This window comes from Eulemur rufifrons, chromosome 4, assembly GCF_041146395.1.
Source record: "Eulemur rufifrons isolate Redbay chromosome 4, OSU_ERuf_1, whole genome shotgun sequence".
NCBI lineage: Eukaryota > Metazoa > Chordata > Mammalia > Primates > Lemuridae > Eulemur > Eulemur rufifrons.
In genome coordinates, this window is record NC_090986.1 from 18,700,792 (window position 1) to 18,719,226 (window position 18,435).

Genomic DNA, 18,435 nt, shown 5'->3' on the forward strand with positions numbered 1-18,435 from the left:
AGGTAGGTGAGGAAACAATATGCTCTCCTATGGCTCAATCCCTATAATGTTCTGTAATATTCAGAGTTGATTTTAAGTGTCACTTAACCAAAATTATTCAATAAACCTTCATGGCATTAAACATTAACACAGTTCTTTTTATGTGGTTTGGTTCATTACAATGCCAATAAATGATTAATTATAACTCTCTGTCTGAACCAATAATTTTGCTGGACTTTTATGATTCATAATTTGAACTATGTTGTAATGTTACCCCTCGAAACTGACATTCTAGCATTTATTGTTTTTTATTGCTTCTCTAAGGTGGCGTTTGAAAGAGGCACCAAGTGACACGTTTAGGAAGGGTTTAAAAGCGTGACATGGTTGAAGTAAGCATTACTAGTCTTGACTGGCAGCAGAGCAAGGACCCAGGGACCAGGGCTTCCGTCCTGTGGACTTGCCCTTTTTGGAGCAGCCAACCCAGCAATGAATAATTCTACGGGCTGTTTGGCCAACGCTACGGTTTGCAATGGTTCATCTTGTGTGGTAGCTGACAGCAATTTCAATACCATTCTAAGTGTGGTCCTGAGTACCGTGCTGACCATCCTGTTGGCCATGGTGATGTTCTCCATGGGATGCAATGTGGAAATCAACAAATTCCTAGGACACATCAAGCGGCCGTGGGGCATCTGTGTGGGCTTCCTCTGTCAGTTTGGAATCATGCCCCTCACAGGATTCATCCTGTCGATGGCCTTTGACGTCCTCCCCGTCCAGGCTGTGGTGGTTCTCATCATGGGCTGCTGCCCTGGAGGAACCACCTCCAATATCTTGGCCTATTGGGTTGATGGTGACATGGACCTGAGGTAAGAGATCTACCCCTCTAACCACTGCAGTCGTGCCCAATGCATCTTTTCAGAAGCCTGTGGCGTTCAGAATGTCCATCTGATCTGCCATTGATCCAAAGTACCACCAAGGAATTAAATAGGAATAAATGCATTTATGTGCCTTCCAGCACAGCTGCCTTGCTATTGGAATGTGGGGATTACATTTTGTGTTTGTGTTTTTAAATCGAACTCAGTTAACAGGGAGCTGCATAATTGCTATTTATCTCTGGGAAAAGATTCAAAGCTTTTCAAAAAGAAATCTTATCCAGGCCACAAGCTGCAGTTGAGGAAGTTTATCCTGTTGGTATCAGGAAAAAAGAAAAACAAGAAACAAAAAAATAGTTTCTTTGTAATAATGAGGAGCTCTGGGTGCAATCATGAAATCAAACTGTCCATCAAACATTACAACCTATGGTCAGACAATGGTCAGCTCCACCAAATACAGCCAGTTCTTTGGGCAAACTTTTTCTCAATATAAAACCTAAGAAAGAATTCATAAATTTGCTTTACCTCTACTGGCGTTAAAAGGAAAAAAAAAAAGCCTACAGCAGCTTTTTTAAAAATTATGCTTACCTTACTATAAAATAAACAGAAAATGGTTTCTCCACTTCCCACAGAGTAATCTAAATTGCAATGTTTGTCCAATTCATCTTGTGCCAGTCTGAACTAGCACTGGGGGGGAAAAAACTAATAGAAATAAGGGGAAGCATTAATGTGACTAGACCAAGAATTTTAATGCTGAAAGTTGAATAGACAATATATTCTTCCTTACCTCACAATTCCTCATTTCCTGTGAAAGGTGTGCATTTCTGCAAACCATTCAGGTGTTTATGCAACGTGTGTTTATTAAATACTGTCCAGTAGGCAATCAGCTCTGTTAATCCCTGGCTACTGTATGCAGAGGAGAGAAGCGCCAAGTGTAGAAATGTAGCAACTGGATTGATCAAGTGCCTAGCAAGCAATTAGGAACCTGCTGTCTTATCTCAACCGGCGCTGATTTCTCCACAAGCTTTACAAAAGTCATATGAACCATATACTTTCACATTACTTAGTTTTCACGTAAGAAAATACAGTGTCCACCTTGCAATAGACTTATTTTAAGATAAGCCCAATAAAAGAATAAAAAATGGCAAGTGCTATTCAGGCTTAGTTAATCTGTGAACCACGATATGACAATAAGGTATATTTAGACTTAATTTAGTTTGACCTGGACACAAGTACACAGAAGTGAGAATTCTAAATACCAGCACCTATTAAACTGAGGGGAATGAACTAAAATATTGGGCTTTGACCTCCACTAAACAGCTTTTACATAACATCTGCAATTTTTAACAATGCAGAAGAGTCTTGTACCTCAACATAATGCCACACACGAAATCCTTTCTATAAGATAGAAAAATTATGTGTGATGCTGGGTTGTCTGGCTGTTGAAATGGATTCTCTTCCATGGGCTAAAATGATAAGAGCTAATCTAAAAGCTCCAAGTCACATTTTGCTATGGTTTTAAGGAAATCTTATTTCTCTTGAAACAAGAGATGATTATGTAATCCTGTCTATTTAATATAACAATTCATATAAATCATTTTTAAAAATAAGAAATAAGAACCAAAAGTAGAATATGAAACCTTGGTAGAAAACCTCCAGCTGAATCAGTGTAAATGAATCAATCCTTCAATAAGTGAGAAAACGCTTTACGATGGACATACATCAACCTCACTTATCCAGAACTCAAGACCCAATAAAAAACCGTACACCCAAAATAAATTCCATGTAATCTCGTAAATGCTCCTTACTCAGAACCTACCTAACTTTCCTCATTCTATGAATAAAACTCTGTTGTGCTATTTCCCAACACACAGATGATCAGAAATGAGAAGTGGGGAAGGAAGCAGGGTGTTAGGAAGGCAAGCTCAAGTCCCGAAGGAGCAAGAGAAAAGACCAAAATGCCTACAAAGCAAAGAAAACAACTGACCAAACACAGTAGTCTCTGCCTCACTTATTCTAGGGACAGACAGCCCTGCGAATACAAGAAGGCAACACCGTATTTTAGCACAGTGAGCGATGATGTTTATCATAAAGGGCCTTAATCATTAAGAGGTTAAATTATGCTGCTGTGTAATTTGGTGACATTATGAATTGTGTGTGTTAGAGGAAAAAAAGTATTCAAATATTTCTTTAAACTAAATTAAAAGAGTAAAACTTCAGTTATTTGGGTAACAGGTTCCCAAAATTTTTTTTTCTCTGGAGTATTTGATAACTAAAGTCTCATGATGGTTTACTTAGACACAATCCTATCTAACATTAATATTTCTAATTCTGCACTCTTGGAACTTTATCTTCTCCATCCTCACTTGAACTCCAGCAGTGGCAGTCAAGACATAATTGCTTAGATTAACAGGTACCTTCACTGATTGAGTCAGTGCCAGCAAAAAACAATTCTACCTGGCTTTAACTTTCCTGGATGTTGCTCTTGGGAGAAGAAACCAAAACATTTCCCAGTCACCCTATTATCTCTTCTGAACCTAGAAAGTCAGGACATTTTGCAATTTCTAGAAACTTAAAAAAAAATCACAGACAGTTATCCTTGCTCATCGAAGTACAGCAAGTGATATTTCAGCTCCTCTGACCACCCGCAGCCTGGAAAGTTGTTTGTGAATCTGATCAGCGCACAGATATTTCCACCTAAGTTATAGCTGAGCCATGGGCATTATATGCACAAAAAGTGTGAGGGAGAAATGAAGGTGACCTTCCAGGTGAATCTGCTGGTGGCCAAGGCCCATGGTTCAGAGGACACAGAAAACTCTTATCTCTGTTGTGTCTGCTCTGTCCCCAGATACAGGCAAATCTCTGGTCTCTTCATCTTTAGCGATGGATGGCCACAGTCACACATGCAAGGACTTTTCCCTCTCATTCTCCTTTCTCTGATTTCTTCTTTGGGAAATCCATTCTTATGCATTCTTCCCTCAGTTTCCCCCAATTGCCTTACTTTCTACATTCCTTTTTATTATTTTCTAGATCTTCTACATTATACATTTTCCTGCCACATCCTTTGTTCTTTGGCCAAATATTGTCACATTTTTCAGCTTCCAGTTGAGCATTCACTGATACTTTAGCTATTGAAGATCCCAGGCTTTCTGACTTATCACAAATTCAAGCAACCCCTCCTATGCCAACCACATGAATGACTAGCTCCTTTCTACTCTGGGAGAACTAAACCAATGCCATTTGATTTTTCCTTTATTCTGCCTCAAAGTAACCAAACCTTGTGTCTTTCAAGTAGCATTTATTTTTATTTTACTCTATAATATTTATTAAATACTATAATGTACCATGCACAGTGCTAACTACTCAAAATGCATTGATGCATTTCACCCTCCAAAGACTCCCCTGAAGTCAGTACTATTATTTTCTGCATTTGATAGATGATAAAATTAAGGTTCATAACTTTGGCCAAGGTCGTTGAGTCAGACCATGTCAGAGTCAGAATTGGAATCCAGACCTATCCGCCACCCCTGTCCCAGCTCAGAAACTGCTCTATGTGGTATCTATCACTTATCACTCCTCCAGTTTCCAGCACCACCTATATGTACACCTTTTGATCCTTCAAATTTGGTATTTCACTTCTAATATGATTATAATCTTATGCGTTTCATTATCACTGATTTCACTGAATTTCTCAACATTCACCAAATTTTCATTTATTCTGTCTTTTATTTCCACCCACACACACAAAATCCTTCCTGGCAGTTAATAGAGCTAAAGCCAGGAATTAAAGCCAAGAGATGTTTTTATTTTCTTACACATTAGTATTTTCTCTTACGCCAACATAAATTCATGGTAGTATTTTTATTTATTTATTTTTTTGACATTTATGCCTTTTATAGAACTTCAAATTTTCTATGTAAAATAATTTTTTTGCTAAGTTATTCCCCTATATTGTCCCTTCAAATTCTTTATCTGTGAGTTGTTTTTAATCTCATTTTGAGGGGGTTGATTTTGTTCTCACATTAGTTCAAATAGCATCAGCTTCTGGCCCCCTGTCCTCTTGTCCCTCATTGTCAGCATTGCCCACTAAATCCAAGCCTTTTCCTTCTCCAACTCCTGTTGTCCTGCCTTGTGGTTTTTAAGAAACTGTTCTCACCAAACTCAAAAGCATGATATAGCCTCACAAATTGCCTTAGCAATAATTCAGAATTTTGAATTTCAGAAATTTGAAAGAAAAACAAGGAGAGAAGCAGATTTCCTTCTAAAAATTTTTCTTACAGTTTAAAACAAAATAAAACAAAAAATTATCAGCCTTCTCTTCACTGTGATCCTGGTAATGATTTCCCTCCACCCCCCTCTACCCCCATCACGTTCTAGAAAACATTGGATTCACAGAAATAAAAGTGATTTTATTATGGGGACAACCTTAAATCCATTCTAATGTATTTGAAAAAATAAAAGACAGAAAAAGAGAATGGTGAAGGAGGGGAGGAGGAAAGAGAGACGAAAAAAATCACCTTCAAATTCTGGTACTTTAGTTATAAGTAGGACACAGTGCTATTAATAACAAATTAACTTACTTTTCTGATGTAAGACTCCTCCTTAGCATCTTAGTTTGCATCTAAATTAAGTTAACCTATGACCAGAATAGATTGAACTTCTTAGTATTTTAAATGCATCTCTTGCATTGGTTATTTTTATATTTTAGCTCTACTAAACAAGTAATTTTGTCTAAATTCTTTAAATCCATTTTAAGTGAGGTCATTTCTGGTTAAAAAAAAATTATTAGGAAAGTTAAGCCCCCTGATAGATAGACTTTGTCCCACCCTTTATTATGCCAAAATTGTGCAAATTTATCTACATGCATCAAAAGGATATTTCTCACCTCTAGCTACTTTCCTTAGCATAGGGCAGCATTGTTTTGTTGTTGTTTGGGGAACAGGGGATACAAATATTTAACATTTTCCTTCAAGGACACACATAATACTCTTAAGAAATTGCTACTCTGATAAGATCAGTGCTACAGCTGTTGGGGAAAGAGCCTACGGAAAAATTGCTCTAAGTTTCCTGATTCTATTTGTTGGAACACAAAATACAAAAAATTATGGCTGTCTGCTTCCAATCCAGACAGAGTGTGGCTTTAGAGCCCAGGCATTAAGAGCAAAGAACGTGCCCCCATGATACAAGGCACGTTTAGGGGAACCAGGAAGACGCACTACCAAAAATGTCTCTTCCATCCGCTGTCATGGTACTGGAATGGCATCATTTGGTATTAATTCCTCCATGTTGAAAACCAAAATCCACTTACTCAGCCAGATCCACTTACTAAAACATAAATGCTCTCAGCAGGAAGGATACCAGATCCTGGTTCTTCTGAACATACGTTTGGTATAAATAAATTGTCAGCGGTTTACTCAGTGCCAAGGACTTGAGCCTGCACTGCCTGCCTGCACTGCCTGCCTGCATGCTTTCTTTGGTTTATTAAGTCAGTTCAGTCAGTTGCGCAGTAATTTATCTACTTTTTGGAAACACACTGAGGCCTCCTCCCTCAGACACGCGCTGTATCCCAGGGGCCGGGGAGGCTGGTCTCATACCAGATGGTCAGACGCATGAGGCCCCCTGTAGCCTTGGCTGGTAGGAGCGTGTTTGCTGTTCTCTGACTGGATGTTTGAAGTGTGGCACATCCAAGCACCTTGTATCTTGTCTAATAATGAGTTTAAACCATCATTAAATACCTTCTCTCACCCTTGAGAACAGGTGGGGAGGAAAAGTGGAGTAATGCAAAGCAGAGAGACACCAATATGGCCCCTTTTGCCCAAGGCCAGGCCCTGCACAAATGTGGGCACACGTGTATTTCCATCCGTCATGCTGGATGATGCTCCTGCTTGAGACAGGCTCCTGCAGGACTTCCTAATCGTGAATGGAAGATAAAACATCTGTCCCCTAGAAAACACAGGTGGACATGTCAACCTGCCTGTTTCCTTTCAGCGTCAGCATGACCACATGTTCCACCCTGCTCGCCCTGGGAATGATGCCGCTGTGCCTCCTCATCTATACCAAAATGTGGGTCGACTCTGGGACCATAGTAATCCCCTATGATAGCATAGGTAAGTCGTTCCTCTGCAAGAGTGTTTAATATTACCCTCAAACTCCCTGCTTATCCCCCGCTGTGTTCTCAGACCAGGCTCACACTCAGCTATGATTTGCCTCCTACACTAGTGGCAGTTTTTGCCCAACTAGAATTTCATTGTAAAGTTCCCCCTTGCACTTGGATGAGCACTGGCAGAATGTAAATTCCTGAGCCTTGACCCCAAGGGAGAATCTCCTTTTTCTTCAATTCAAATCACCAGGGAGAGGAGCTTCCCCCACCAGCGGTCTGGACTGAGGAGGTTTACATGTGTGTATATATTCATGTAATGATTTCAAACAGAGCCCCTGGTAGGTGATCATGAGTGTCACAGTAAGAAACTACCAGATGAAACATTGTTCATAACACTCAGCTGTCAACCACCTCTTGATTCACAAGTTGATTTAACAGCACAGTGTGTATTTCATGCCCCAGACACCAAATTTGCTGGTTAGGACTCTGTCTCCACTCATTTCAACTTCTGGTTGTTCACCCCATCCCAAAGGAGCTTCTTTTCTGTTTCTGGGAGAACAAATGGTGGTGGGAGATTAAGTTATTGTTGCAACATTGGGATGAGGTTTGAGGAACAAGATAGTTCCTGGCTTACCAAAAGTAGGCATGTCCCACAGAACTATCATGATAATGGATAGGATATAGTTGAAATAGTTCATCAGTACCAATCAACAGGTACATTATATGCTAAATGGTATTTTTTTTCCCATTCACCTTGGAAACAAATCCCAATGATTTGCCTCAAAAAGGTGTGAGTTTCCCATGGAATATAAGCAAAGGCCCAATGGTGACTCAACAGGATGTTTGTAAAAGGGATTTCTGTTGGGATGGGAGGCTGAACTAAAATTTCTTTCACTTCTAAGAAAGATTGTTTTTGTAATTAAATGTGATTGAGGGTATATACAACTGAGTTAGAACACACTTTGTGAACACTGATTGGGGATGACCTGTATTGCAACATTTTCAGATACTATCTTCTCTCTTCTCCAACCCCTGCTCTTACCATGACCATTAGACCAAAAAAAAAAAAAAAAAAAAAAGTGGTCCTCCTTGACACACCCTATTCAGTAGGAGTTTTTTTGGTACAAGATCCTTCTACTGAGCCCTGGGGAACTCCTTCATATCAGATATAATCCCCTGAAAACAGATTTTACAGTGACCTTCCATGACCACCTGCCTACGCCTCACACTTAACTCTCTGACTGCTCCCTCAATGGACACCTTCCGTAGAGTTAAAAAATGCAGTTTGTTTGAATAGTGAAAACATTGTAGGTCTCTCAAAGAACCTGCCTGCTACGTGAGAAGTTTTGACTCCACATTATTAATTGTATAAGAAAATAATTTAAGCCTTAAAATAATCTTCTTTTGATATTCATTCCCTTCTGGAAAATGCCCCATAAGAATTTTTTGAGTAATTCTATCTACAGTGTGAATGACTTATATCCTTTAATGTGAATACATTTTGGGGGAAAAAAAGGAGGAGAAAATGAGAAATCAATTAGCACTTCAATGGAGGGAAAGGTCATGATAAAAAGAGGTCAAGTGTAAAAAGCAAAGAAAAAGAGGAAAAGAGAAGAGAAAAAGAGGAAAAAGGAAGAGAAAAAGAGAAAAGAAAAAAAAAGGAACAAAAAGAAAGAGGAGTTTGAAAAACAAAGACATTAACTGTGCTTGCTCAGCATAGTGCTTCCCTGGGCCTATTCTCCAACCTGACGTTTTTTTGCTACTAGTTTTTTTTAGTCCTTTAATATAGAAAACAAATGAGCTGACTGCTTCACAAGATGTTATCGTCACGTCACTTTATAAATGAGGAAACTGAGGCTCAGGGTAATTGTTTAATTTGCCCAAGATCACTGGGGAGCTGGAAATAGCCGCCCCCCCCCCCCCCACACACACCCCCGTCTGCTTTCCACCCTGCTCGGTGGGCGGCGCCGTGCGGTACAGCTTCCACGCAGTGCTGGGCCTGCTCCAGCGATTCCGCAAACACCTGCTGAGCCCCCTCAGATGCTGACATCTGGATGGGGAGGAGGCAGACTGCACAACTGGTACCACCAGAAAAGCACTGTAGCAAGTTGTACCTACTCCTCTCTACCCAGTATTTGTGAGTGGCTTATGCCAAGAACTTTATATCCATTTCGTCATTGAATTCTCACAGCAGCACTGTGAGGCAGACATAATTCTGCCCATTTTATGCATGAGGAAACCAAAGCTCGTGGGGGTCAGTGATTATCACAGTTCCCACAGTTTGTGAATAAAGGTCCGCTCCGAGTCTATCGGGTTCCCAGCCCCGCCACGTGAATGCATCCTCCACTCCCTTTCGTTCTCGTTTGTCTCTCTACCTTTCTTTCCTCTGATATCCACTGTGTAAACTGGATTAAAGACCAAGTTTTGGTTTCAATGGATAACTGTGAGCAGTTGCTTTTTCATCTTACAAGGACAGGCATTTTAGAGAGAAAGCACAGGCATATGAGCAATAAGTAAGACAAACGGAGTCCGGAGAAAGAAAAGAGCAAGATCCCCGGCCCACTGGAGAGTAAAGAGTTCCAGCTTCCGCCCCTCCAAGCAGGAGCCACACACCTGGGTGAAAGGAAAGCAAAGAGTGCCTTTTCCAGGCAACTTCAAGTCCCTGAAAAACTTCATCTGGCCTCATCTGGTCAGGAGAGGAGAAGCAAGTCTGCCCTGGATCCCAGCAGGGGACCCTGCTTGCAAGTTTATCCTGTTGCCTCGGGCTGCTCCAAAGAGATAAAGGCTCTTTGCCAGAGGGACCAAGAAGACCAGACATGTTAAAAGTATACCCCAAATCAACCACACTTGCATTCTCAGTACGGTATTTGCACCCAGATTTAAGCTACCACAGCACAAATTTCTATCAAGATGGTTGTAATTTTAAGCCTACAAACTTCACAAAAGTTAGCAAACCGACTAGAGACCCAGGAGAGGAAGTAGCAGATACAAGGAAACCCAGAAAGGATTTTTCTAGGGGATCTTACCAGTACATCTGCCAACATCTCTTTTCCATATCTATTTCTAACTTATTCCCTCCTACCTATCTTTTTTTTTTTTTGGTCCCCCTTACTCTTAGTACTCTTAGTCATTACTAGTTCTGCTGAGTAACTTCTGGACAAAAATAATTGCTGTTACATTGCCAGGAGGGCTAGAAGGCTACAAAGAAATGTTTTCATCATCACCATATTCATTTTAAATTAATATCGACAGCCTTGAAATCTAGACTCTGTTTTCCATCCCTATTCCATCTACCCCAATCCTAAGCAACATCCACCCTTGGAATTTCATTATTCCATTCCACTTTCTCATACTGCTTTAAAAAGATGTTTGAAAAAAAAACCCATGAAAAGTTAGAAGTTGTTGGTGTTATACAAAAACAGTTATTGGACAAATAAGTGTTAAATAATACGTGGAAACAAACCATATGTCACAAGAGCAGCACTAAATTAAGCATGGTGAAATTGAAGTATAACTCTCTTATCTGGCTGGGTGAGCACGTTGCTGCAAAGAATTATAATTACATGAGAGGTCGCCAAATATATTATCTCATGGAAAATTTAAAGCATGCTTTTTCAACCTATCCTCTCCCCTCTTCACTGTAGATTTCAATAACCAATACTAGTTTTAACCAGAAATCATGAGCTATCAGAATGCCTAGACATCTTGAGCTAATTTTGAACATGTTCTTTTATTTTAAAATATTTTGAAATATATCTTTTATTTCTACTTCCGTGAAGTAGCATACAGATGAAAAATATCATCTATGTACACCACAGTAACACACACACACACACACACACACACAAACGTGGGCAAGGTATTTTTCCTAGCGGTATAAAGATCCAAAAACCAAATAAGCCAAGATTATGACAAATTGAAACTAAAATATATTATTAGTATTAAAAAACTCTGAAAAATTAACCCAGGATTTAGGGAAAGGATTTATATCATCAATAGTATCAATTTTCAACCAGTAATATTAAATGATTTAGTGGAGTGGGTAAAGAAGTAGAGTGAGTGTGTATGTTTAATTCCATATTCTGTTTTGTACAGTCAAGAAGGGAGATGAAATACTACCTAAGCCTTTTTCAGCCTGCTTACTTTTTTGTCTTTCTCTTTCTGTGTTATATTCTGCTTATGAAATTGCTCTTCTGTCACCTTTAGGTACTTCTTTGGTTGCTCTTGTTGTTCCTGTTGCCTGTGGAATGTTTGTTAATTACAAATGGCCCCAAAAAGCGAAGATCATACTTAAAGTAAGTATCCCATGGTATCAGCGGCACAATTAAATGCTCCACAGTGAGAACTGAAGTGATATGGTTTTTCCATCCACTAAATTGTTTTATTCTCATTATATGATTACGTCTTAGCAGAACCTGAAGTTATTAGCCATAGAGTCCATTTTTCAAGAATGTTCTTCATTGTCCATCCACAGGACAAATTCCCATCTGTCCTGTGAGACACTCAGTGCAAACATCGCCTCTTGGTTTTACTCTACTCTGTTCCTACAGCACATTGCTGTTATCTCTGCTGTGTGAGTTTGTGTTATAGAATATATCTAGAGGTTGTCTTATAAAATAGAACATATCTTTCTTATCTCTGTAACCATATGGCCAGTTTAGTGCCTGGCAATTGGTATATGTTATATATATATTAACAGTAACCATTCATTCCCCTTCATCAACCATATTCTAGCCAAATGATATGGATATGGATATAGATGATATAAGTAGATTCTGCTGCTCAAGAGGAAAAAATAGATCAGTTGGTATTCCTTGCTTCTCTGGACAAAAAATGTTATATAATTGTTTTTAATGTGAAAAGGAGAAAATAATAACAATAGTGGCTTATATTAGCACATGTCATTTTTTAACTTTTATAGAGTTTTATATCCATTTTCTCATTATCATAACAACCATAACAGGTGGCTGAAGCAAGATTTTATCCCCAATTACAAATGAAGAAACTAAGATTGAGAAAGGTTCATGATTTACAGAGACAGAATGGGAAGAGTTGAATCTGGAAGCAAAGTCTTCTAGTCTCTTATTGTAATGGGTTTCCTTCCACTCTAACAAGGATAATTTGCAAACTAGAAAATCTTCTTCAGAATAATTGAGTATGGATGCTATCTGTCCTGTTGTGGTTTTAAAATTTAAAACATGGGAAATGCACCAGTATTTCCAGTGGGCTGATTGCAGCCTTCAGGCTACAAGTACATAAAGAGACAACTTTATTATCACTTACCCAAGGGAAGGAGACAAATCATCTCTGACAAATATATTTGCATTTGCTTTAAACATGATGACTGAGTTCACTTTTGCCTTTTCTTCCAGGTTGGGTCCATTACAGGTGCGGTCCTCATTGTGCTCATAGCTGTGGTTGGAGGAATATTGTACCAAGGTGCCTGGATCATCGTTCCCAAACTGTGGATTATAGGGACAATATTTCCTGTGGCCGGGTATAGCCTGGGGTTTCTTCTGGCTAGAATAGCTGGTCAACCCTGGTACAGGTATGGTGTTTGGGTATATTGGACTGGGAATTTTTGTCTCTAATAGCTCTTGTGTGAGTTTGCGGGAGCTACTATAACAAAGTATCACAAACTGAGTGGCTTAAACAGACATTTATTGTCTCACAGTTTTAGAGACTAGAAGTCAAAACGAAGGTGTCACAGGATTGGTTCTTTCCAAAGACTGTGGGGGAAAGATCTATTTTAAGCCTCTCTCCTTGGCTGATAGACAGCCATCTTCTTCCTATGTTTGTCACACCTTCTTCCCTCTGCATATCTCTGTGCCCAAATTTCCCCTTTTTATAAGGACACCAGTAATACTGGATTAGGGCCCACCTTAATGACCTCATCTTAACTAATTATATTTTCAATGATCCTATTTGCACATTAGGTCCATTCTGACCTACTCGGGCTTCAACCTATGAGTATGGAAGGGAAGGGGACATGATCAGCCCATCAAAGCTGTAAATAATAATGACAAGATCAAAATCCTTCACCTTTAATCACATTCATCATCCTATTTCTGAACACATCCCTTCTAAACAGACTCACTCATTCATAAAGTATGCAAGTCCCCAGAAAGAAAATACTGACTGCCTCTTTTTTGCTCAAATTCTTCAGGGCCATTCCCCATACAGTGCAAGTCAGCCTCTTTCATTGTTACACATTCGTATTCTCCAAGCAGAGCGACTTCAACAAAAGCAGTTAGGTTGGCCTTGTGATATAGGAGAGTTCCTCCAGCCAGCAACAGGATGAACTCCTCATGCAAAGGCGCTGAATGTTTGAATGGGTTTAGCATTTATGGGGTTGGCACTGGGTAAAAACATTTCTTCTCCTACTAAATCCATGTAAATAAATCAACAGGCAGATGTAGGAACTGGTTGGGAAGGAAACGAAGGGCGTGGGACAGTGGGAAGAGTGCCACGTTTGAGTCGCACAGACTGGGGCTTGCCCTCTGACCCTGCCATACACCAAATATGGGACCTCGGGCCAGGCACTCACTCTTTCTGAGTTTTCTTATCTGTAGAATAGGGATAATTTCTACCTTATAGATTTTTTATCAGGATTTAAGCAGAACAAAAGAAATTTAGCAATAAAATACTGTATCTCGAGTATTTTCAGAGCCCCTGCTCTGTGTGCTGCACTGTTACCAAAGACATAACTGAAAAGGGTAAAATGAACGCTCTTGCCACTTACAGATCACTGTACTAAATGAGCCTGCTCCTCACATATGTACAGATTAAATCTATTTGCTTACATTGTGTATAAGATTATATTATTACATAATATACACTAATAAGTAATATATTCAATATAAAGTTATATATCAAATAAACATATATTAAATATATACATTAAAAATACAGACAAAATACATATATATATATATATCTCCTTGTTCTCATTATATCTGCTTTTAATGTTATACAATAACAAAGCCACAACTAAAACACGTACTCTCTTTTTTTTTTTTTTTTTTTGAGACAGAGTCTCACTCTGTTGCCCGGGCTAGAGTGAGTGCCGTGGCATCAGTCTAGCTCACAGCAACCTCAAACTCCTGGGCTTAAGCGATCCTACTGCCTCAGCCTCCCGAGTAGCTGGGATTACAGGCATGTGCCACCATGCCCGGCTAATTTTTTGTATATATATTTTAGTTGTCCATATAATTTCTTTCTATTTTTAGTAGAGACGGGGTCTCACTCTTGCTCAGGCTGGTCTCGAACTCCTGACCTCGAGCGATCCACCCGCCTCGGCCTCCCAGAGTGCTAGGATTACAGGCGTGAGCCACCGCGCCCGGCCAACACGTACTCTCTTAACCTTTCTTTTAGGTGCCGAACAGTCGCCTTTGAAACAGGCCTGCAGAACACGCAGCTGTGCTCCACCATCGTGCAGCTCTCCTTCACCACCGAGGAGCTCAACCTCATCTTCACCTTCCCGCTCATCTACAGCATTTTCCAGCTCCTCTTCGCAGCGATATTCTTGGGCTGTAAGGAACAACGCTAATCACATTTCATTGTGATGTTCTTCTTTGAGAAATCCTGCAGTTGCTAAAATGGCCTTTTGTTTGTTTGTTTTAATTTTCCTGTTCCTGAAAGTGAGTTGTACAAATAAATGAGAGGAAAAGGCCCCTCTTCATACTATCATGACTTCCCAATTGCTGATGAAAGGACTGTAATTTTACCAAAATGTTCTAGTGAAGATTATTTTTAAGTGAAAAGGAGGTTGATTCTCTCCATTGACTCTTTTCCTCAGTAATTAGGGAGGCATATTAACCTGTTAGGAACATTTTACCGTGTGCCTTCCCACATGCTCCCAGGAACTCAGAATTTGGTGATTTTTTTTTTTTTTAAGAACATTTGTCTTGATATGCTTTGTAAATATAGGATATTTATCAGAAAATCGGTATATAAAAGATATTTTTCAGGCTAAGTTATAAGGCAGATGTGTGTGTATATTAAATATATAATTGAGGCAGTTGAAGCAAAAATGTTCTTTATTTCAAGAGCCTGGTGAAGTTAACGTGATTCTTACTTCTACTTTCCTGTAGCATAAGGCTCCCACCCTCTCCCGTCAGGCCCTGCCACCCACTGGCCTTCACCTACTGGAAACTTTTCCCTACATTTTGCTTTCCAAGGGCTGATGTTTAACTACTATTTTTTTATTCTGTTTTTTTTTTTTTTTTTTTACTAAAGAAGCTACTTTGTAAAGCTTCACGACATTTTACTGGGGAATGTAAAGGGAAGGTGCACAACAAAAATAATGTGAATGTTAAGTTATATAATGCCTGGAGACACCGTTGTGTTTTGTTTTACTTTTCTACTTTGCTCCCTTAAGTATTCCACTAGCCTGTGGGTGCTAATCAACCTCTGCACTGCTGTCGTGAATGTTATTCTAGAAAGCTTCCTTTCTAGAATGGAAGAATCCACTGAAAACATTCCGCTGATTTATCATGGGTCCAGGAGACAGGGATCCATAACCTAATAACTATGTTCTCTTGTACAATAACCTTATTTGATTGTACAGAGGTCGACCCGATTTGGCAGACAGTGAGATTTTGCCAAACGATTGCTCAGCCATGTCTACTAGACAAGCCAGAGAAGTGGACTGGTTGATAGAGCAATTAAGTAAAGGTGCTAGTTGAACAACTAACCCGAAAGAGATTGATTAATAGAAAATCAAGTTGAAGGAATAAGGAAAAGGAAGAAGTGGAACTGGTATTGTACTTTTCCACAGTTTTATCAGTAAGTATGAAAATAAGGAAGGAATCTTTATTAAGTATATACAATGCCTGGAAACATATTTTAGTGATAGGATTAGAAGTCTAAATAGTTTTTGGAACAAGGAGAGGAAGGAAGGAAAGAAAAAAGGAAGGAAGAAGAAAGGAAAGGAGAGAAAAAAAAGGGATGGATAAGATGTATAGTTTGGTCAAATAAAATCATTGGCCCAAGTACAAGTTGAGGGAGACCCTGCTCAAAACACTTATAAACAAAAGTTTATAAGTGTTAGATCTTCAAATTGACCACAAGCTCAATTAAATTCAATGATATGGTTCAGCGGCTTTGAAAATAATATATTACTAGAAGTGCAGGGACTGATCTAAAGGAGATATTGATCTTGGCTTAATAAGATCTTTGAAGCAGGTCACTGTCTCTCTCAGCTGTGTATGATAATGACCATTAACATTTACTGACCATTTACTATCCTTCACGGACCACGCTAGGCACTTAATTTTATCTCATTTAATGTTCACAATTGCCCTGTGTGATAGGTAATGTTATCATAGCAACTTTATATGTGAGGTATTGGAATTTGAGAGGTCCAATAAATAATACCTTCTGTTCTCCTGTTGATTTTGTAACCAATTGAGAAGAGAAGAAAAATTAGATATTTAGATAACAAAATAGTATTTTTTATTATGGATAAAGCTTAATTGGAACATATGGCTTGAATCGGGGACCAAATAGGCTTGTGGATACCACCCCTCCATCCACTGCCTCATACATGTGCAGACAGACATACACTCACATACACACACATAGCAAAGACATGAACTGCAGGTTTTCCCTGGCAGGGTAGAGCCTGTCCTGGTGAGATGACCTCAAAACTAAGCTAAGACATGATTGCTACCAGAGACCAGTAGCTCCACAGAAGAGAGGAAAGCCAATCAGCCAAAGCTCTTCCTCCACGGGAGAGAATGAGAGAAGGCAGGAGGAGAACAGGAGTGTTGCTCTAGTTCAAGTGCTTCTACAAAGGACCATCTGGCCAAGGTCCTGGACATTACACTGCAGCATGTAGTGTATTTATTGAGGACTAGCATGTTAACTGGGATATGGTGGTACAGAACTCTTGCTTCTCTTCTTCTTCCTGTTGACAAGTACCATGTGCAGGGCTGAATGCCTGAAGAAGTCTTCTGGCTGCTCTGAGCAAATATCCCCTAAAGTTGTATTCGAGGTCTTCCTGAAGTGCATTCGTCCCTTTTGCCATGAGTGGTCAGAAGACTAAGAATGAAGATTGCTTTCTCCAAGGTGCCTCCAGTCTACAGAAAATGTAAACTGCTTTATGAGTCATAGAGTATGATCACTATCCAAAGTAGTTTTGCAGCTTATTACTATGAAATTTACTTAACCTCCTGTGTCTTGTTTTCTAGGTTATTTCGCATACAAGAAATGTCATGGAGAAAATAATGCAGAATTTCTAGAAAGCAAAGACACCTAAACAGAGTCCAAGACATCAATTTATAAGATGAATGGATGATTTCAACCAGATGAAAAGTGGACAGCAAGCAGACAAAACAGAAGAGTTCTAAAGAATATTCTTAAATTATAACTACATTTAATTACTTGTTTTGTCACGATATTTGGCAGGAAAAGGCTAAAGTGAAAATTTCAATTTTAATTGAATTTACCTGTTGGTTTTGGTACCAAGTGACTTGTGGTCTAATTCTCTGATGGGAAAAATATTGTTTTTGTATATATACATATATATATTTCATATATGTATACATACACACATACACATATGTATACTGTCACTGAGATATTCCCAAAAACTATCTTCAGACTAAACCTGACATAGGTAACACTGAGAACAAGAACCTCATAACACTGAAACTGAATTTTTGGGCAGAAACTCATAACCCAGAGATGACTTTTGTAGGTTAAAGTAGATGTAATGAATTAGTATCGTAGTGATCAAGACTTTCTTCAGTATTTATGATTGTGAAATGATTGACCTGAACATCTTCCATTGACATTTTAATCATTATTTTGAAAACTTTGCAAACTATTTATATGACTTTGTAATATAACAGGCAAATATCTGACTTCCCGTATTTTTTTTAAAATACTGCCTTCTCCAGTGATAGTGCAAAAACAGAAATGTGGGAAAATTATTACTAAATAGAATTCAATAACCAAATTGGAATCAGATTTTTAACTCATCAGGAATATTTTACATCAGTTGCTCTACCTCAGAGGGTCCAATGATGGCCATTAGAGCTTTCAAGGAAAAGGGGAATTTTTTCAAATGGTTGAATTTGGCAAAAAGTTCTTCAAGCCCTGGAGAGGGGCTTCTTCAAGGTTTGCCTATGTGAGGCAGGTCCACATTGGCTAATCTGATAGCTATTCAGTTTATACACAGCATGCACAATAGGCATCGTGAGCTGTGAGGTGGCAGGAGGTGCAAAGACAGTAGAAGTATTGGGAGAAACACCACGACTTTAGTGGATGAATGAATTCTATGGAAGATGCTGTGAAATACACAGAAAATCACGAACAACATAAACCCAGTTGAAATGCTCATCTAGAGTCGATTAGATGTGCAGTAGTCAGCAGTTATAAGAAGAGTCAGGTAAAGGAAGACCCAGAAAGTGAATATTAAACAGTATTTGAAAAAGAGGACAGGTCCCGGGGCCCAGAAGTAGGAAGGGCCTTGCCAGCCAA

At 39.1% G+C, this 18,435-nt stretch overlaps 1 protein-coding gene across 1 annotated transcript; it reads left to right on the top strand.

Moving 5' to 3' along the window:
* The first annotated feature begins 465 nt into the window (after positions 1–465).
* On the top strand, positions 466–17,209 carry SLC10A2 (solute carrier family 10 member 2). Its single transcript, XM_069467044.1, has 6 exons — positions 466–842; positions 6,837–6,955; positions 11,155–11,243; positions 12,321–12,496; positions 14,323–14,480; positions 17,142–17,209. Exons 1-6 carry the CDS (start codon positions 466–468, stop codon positions 17,207–17,209), a joined length of 987 nt encoding a protein of 328 aa, XP_069323145.1.
* Positions 17,210–18,435: the final 1,226 nt, after the last annotated feature.

What these genes read in the sequence shown, in the direction of transcription:
- SLC10A2 (XM_069467044.1), top strand. Translation starts at nt 466, where the DNA reads ATGAATAATTCTACGGGCTGTTTGGCCAACGCTACGGTTTGCAATGGT. An exon ending in GATGGTGACATGGACCTGAG is followed by an intron (nt 843 to 6,836) that starts GTAAGAGATCTA and finishes GTTTCCTTTCAG; the next exon opens with CGTCAGCATGACCACATGTT. An exon ending in CGCAGCGATATTCTTGGGCT is followed by an intron (nt 14,481 to 17,141) that starts GTAAGGAACAAC and finishes CTTGTTTTCTAG; the next exon opens with GTTATTTCGCATACAAGAAA.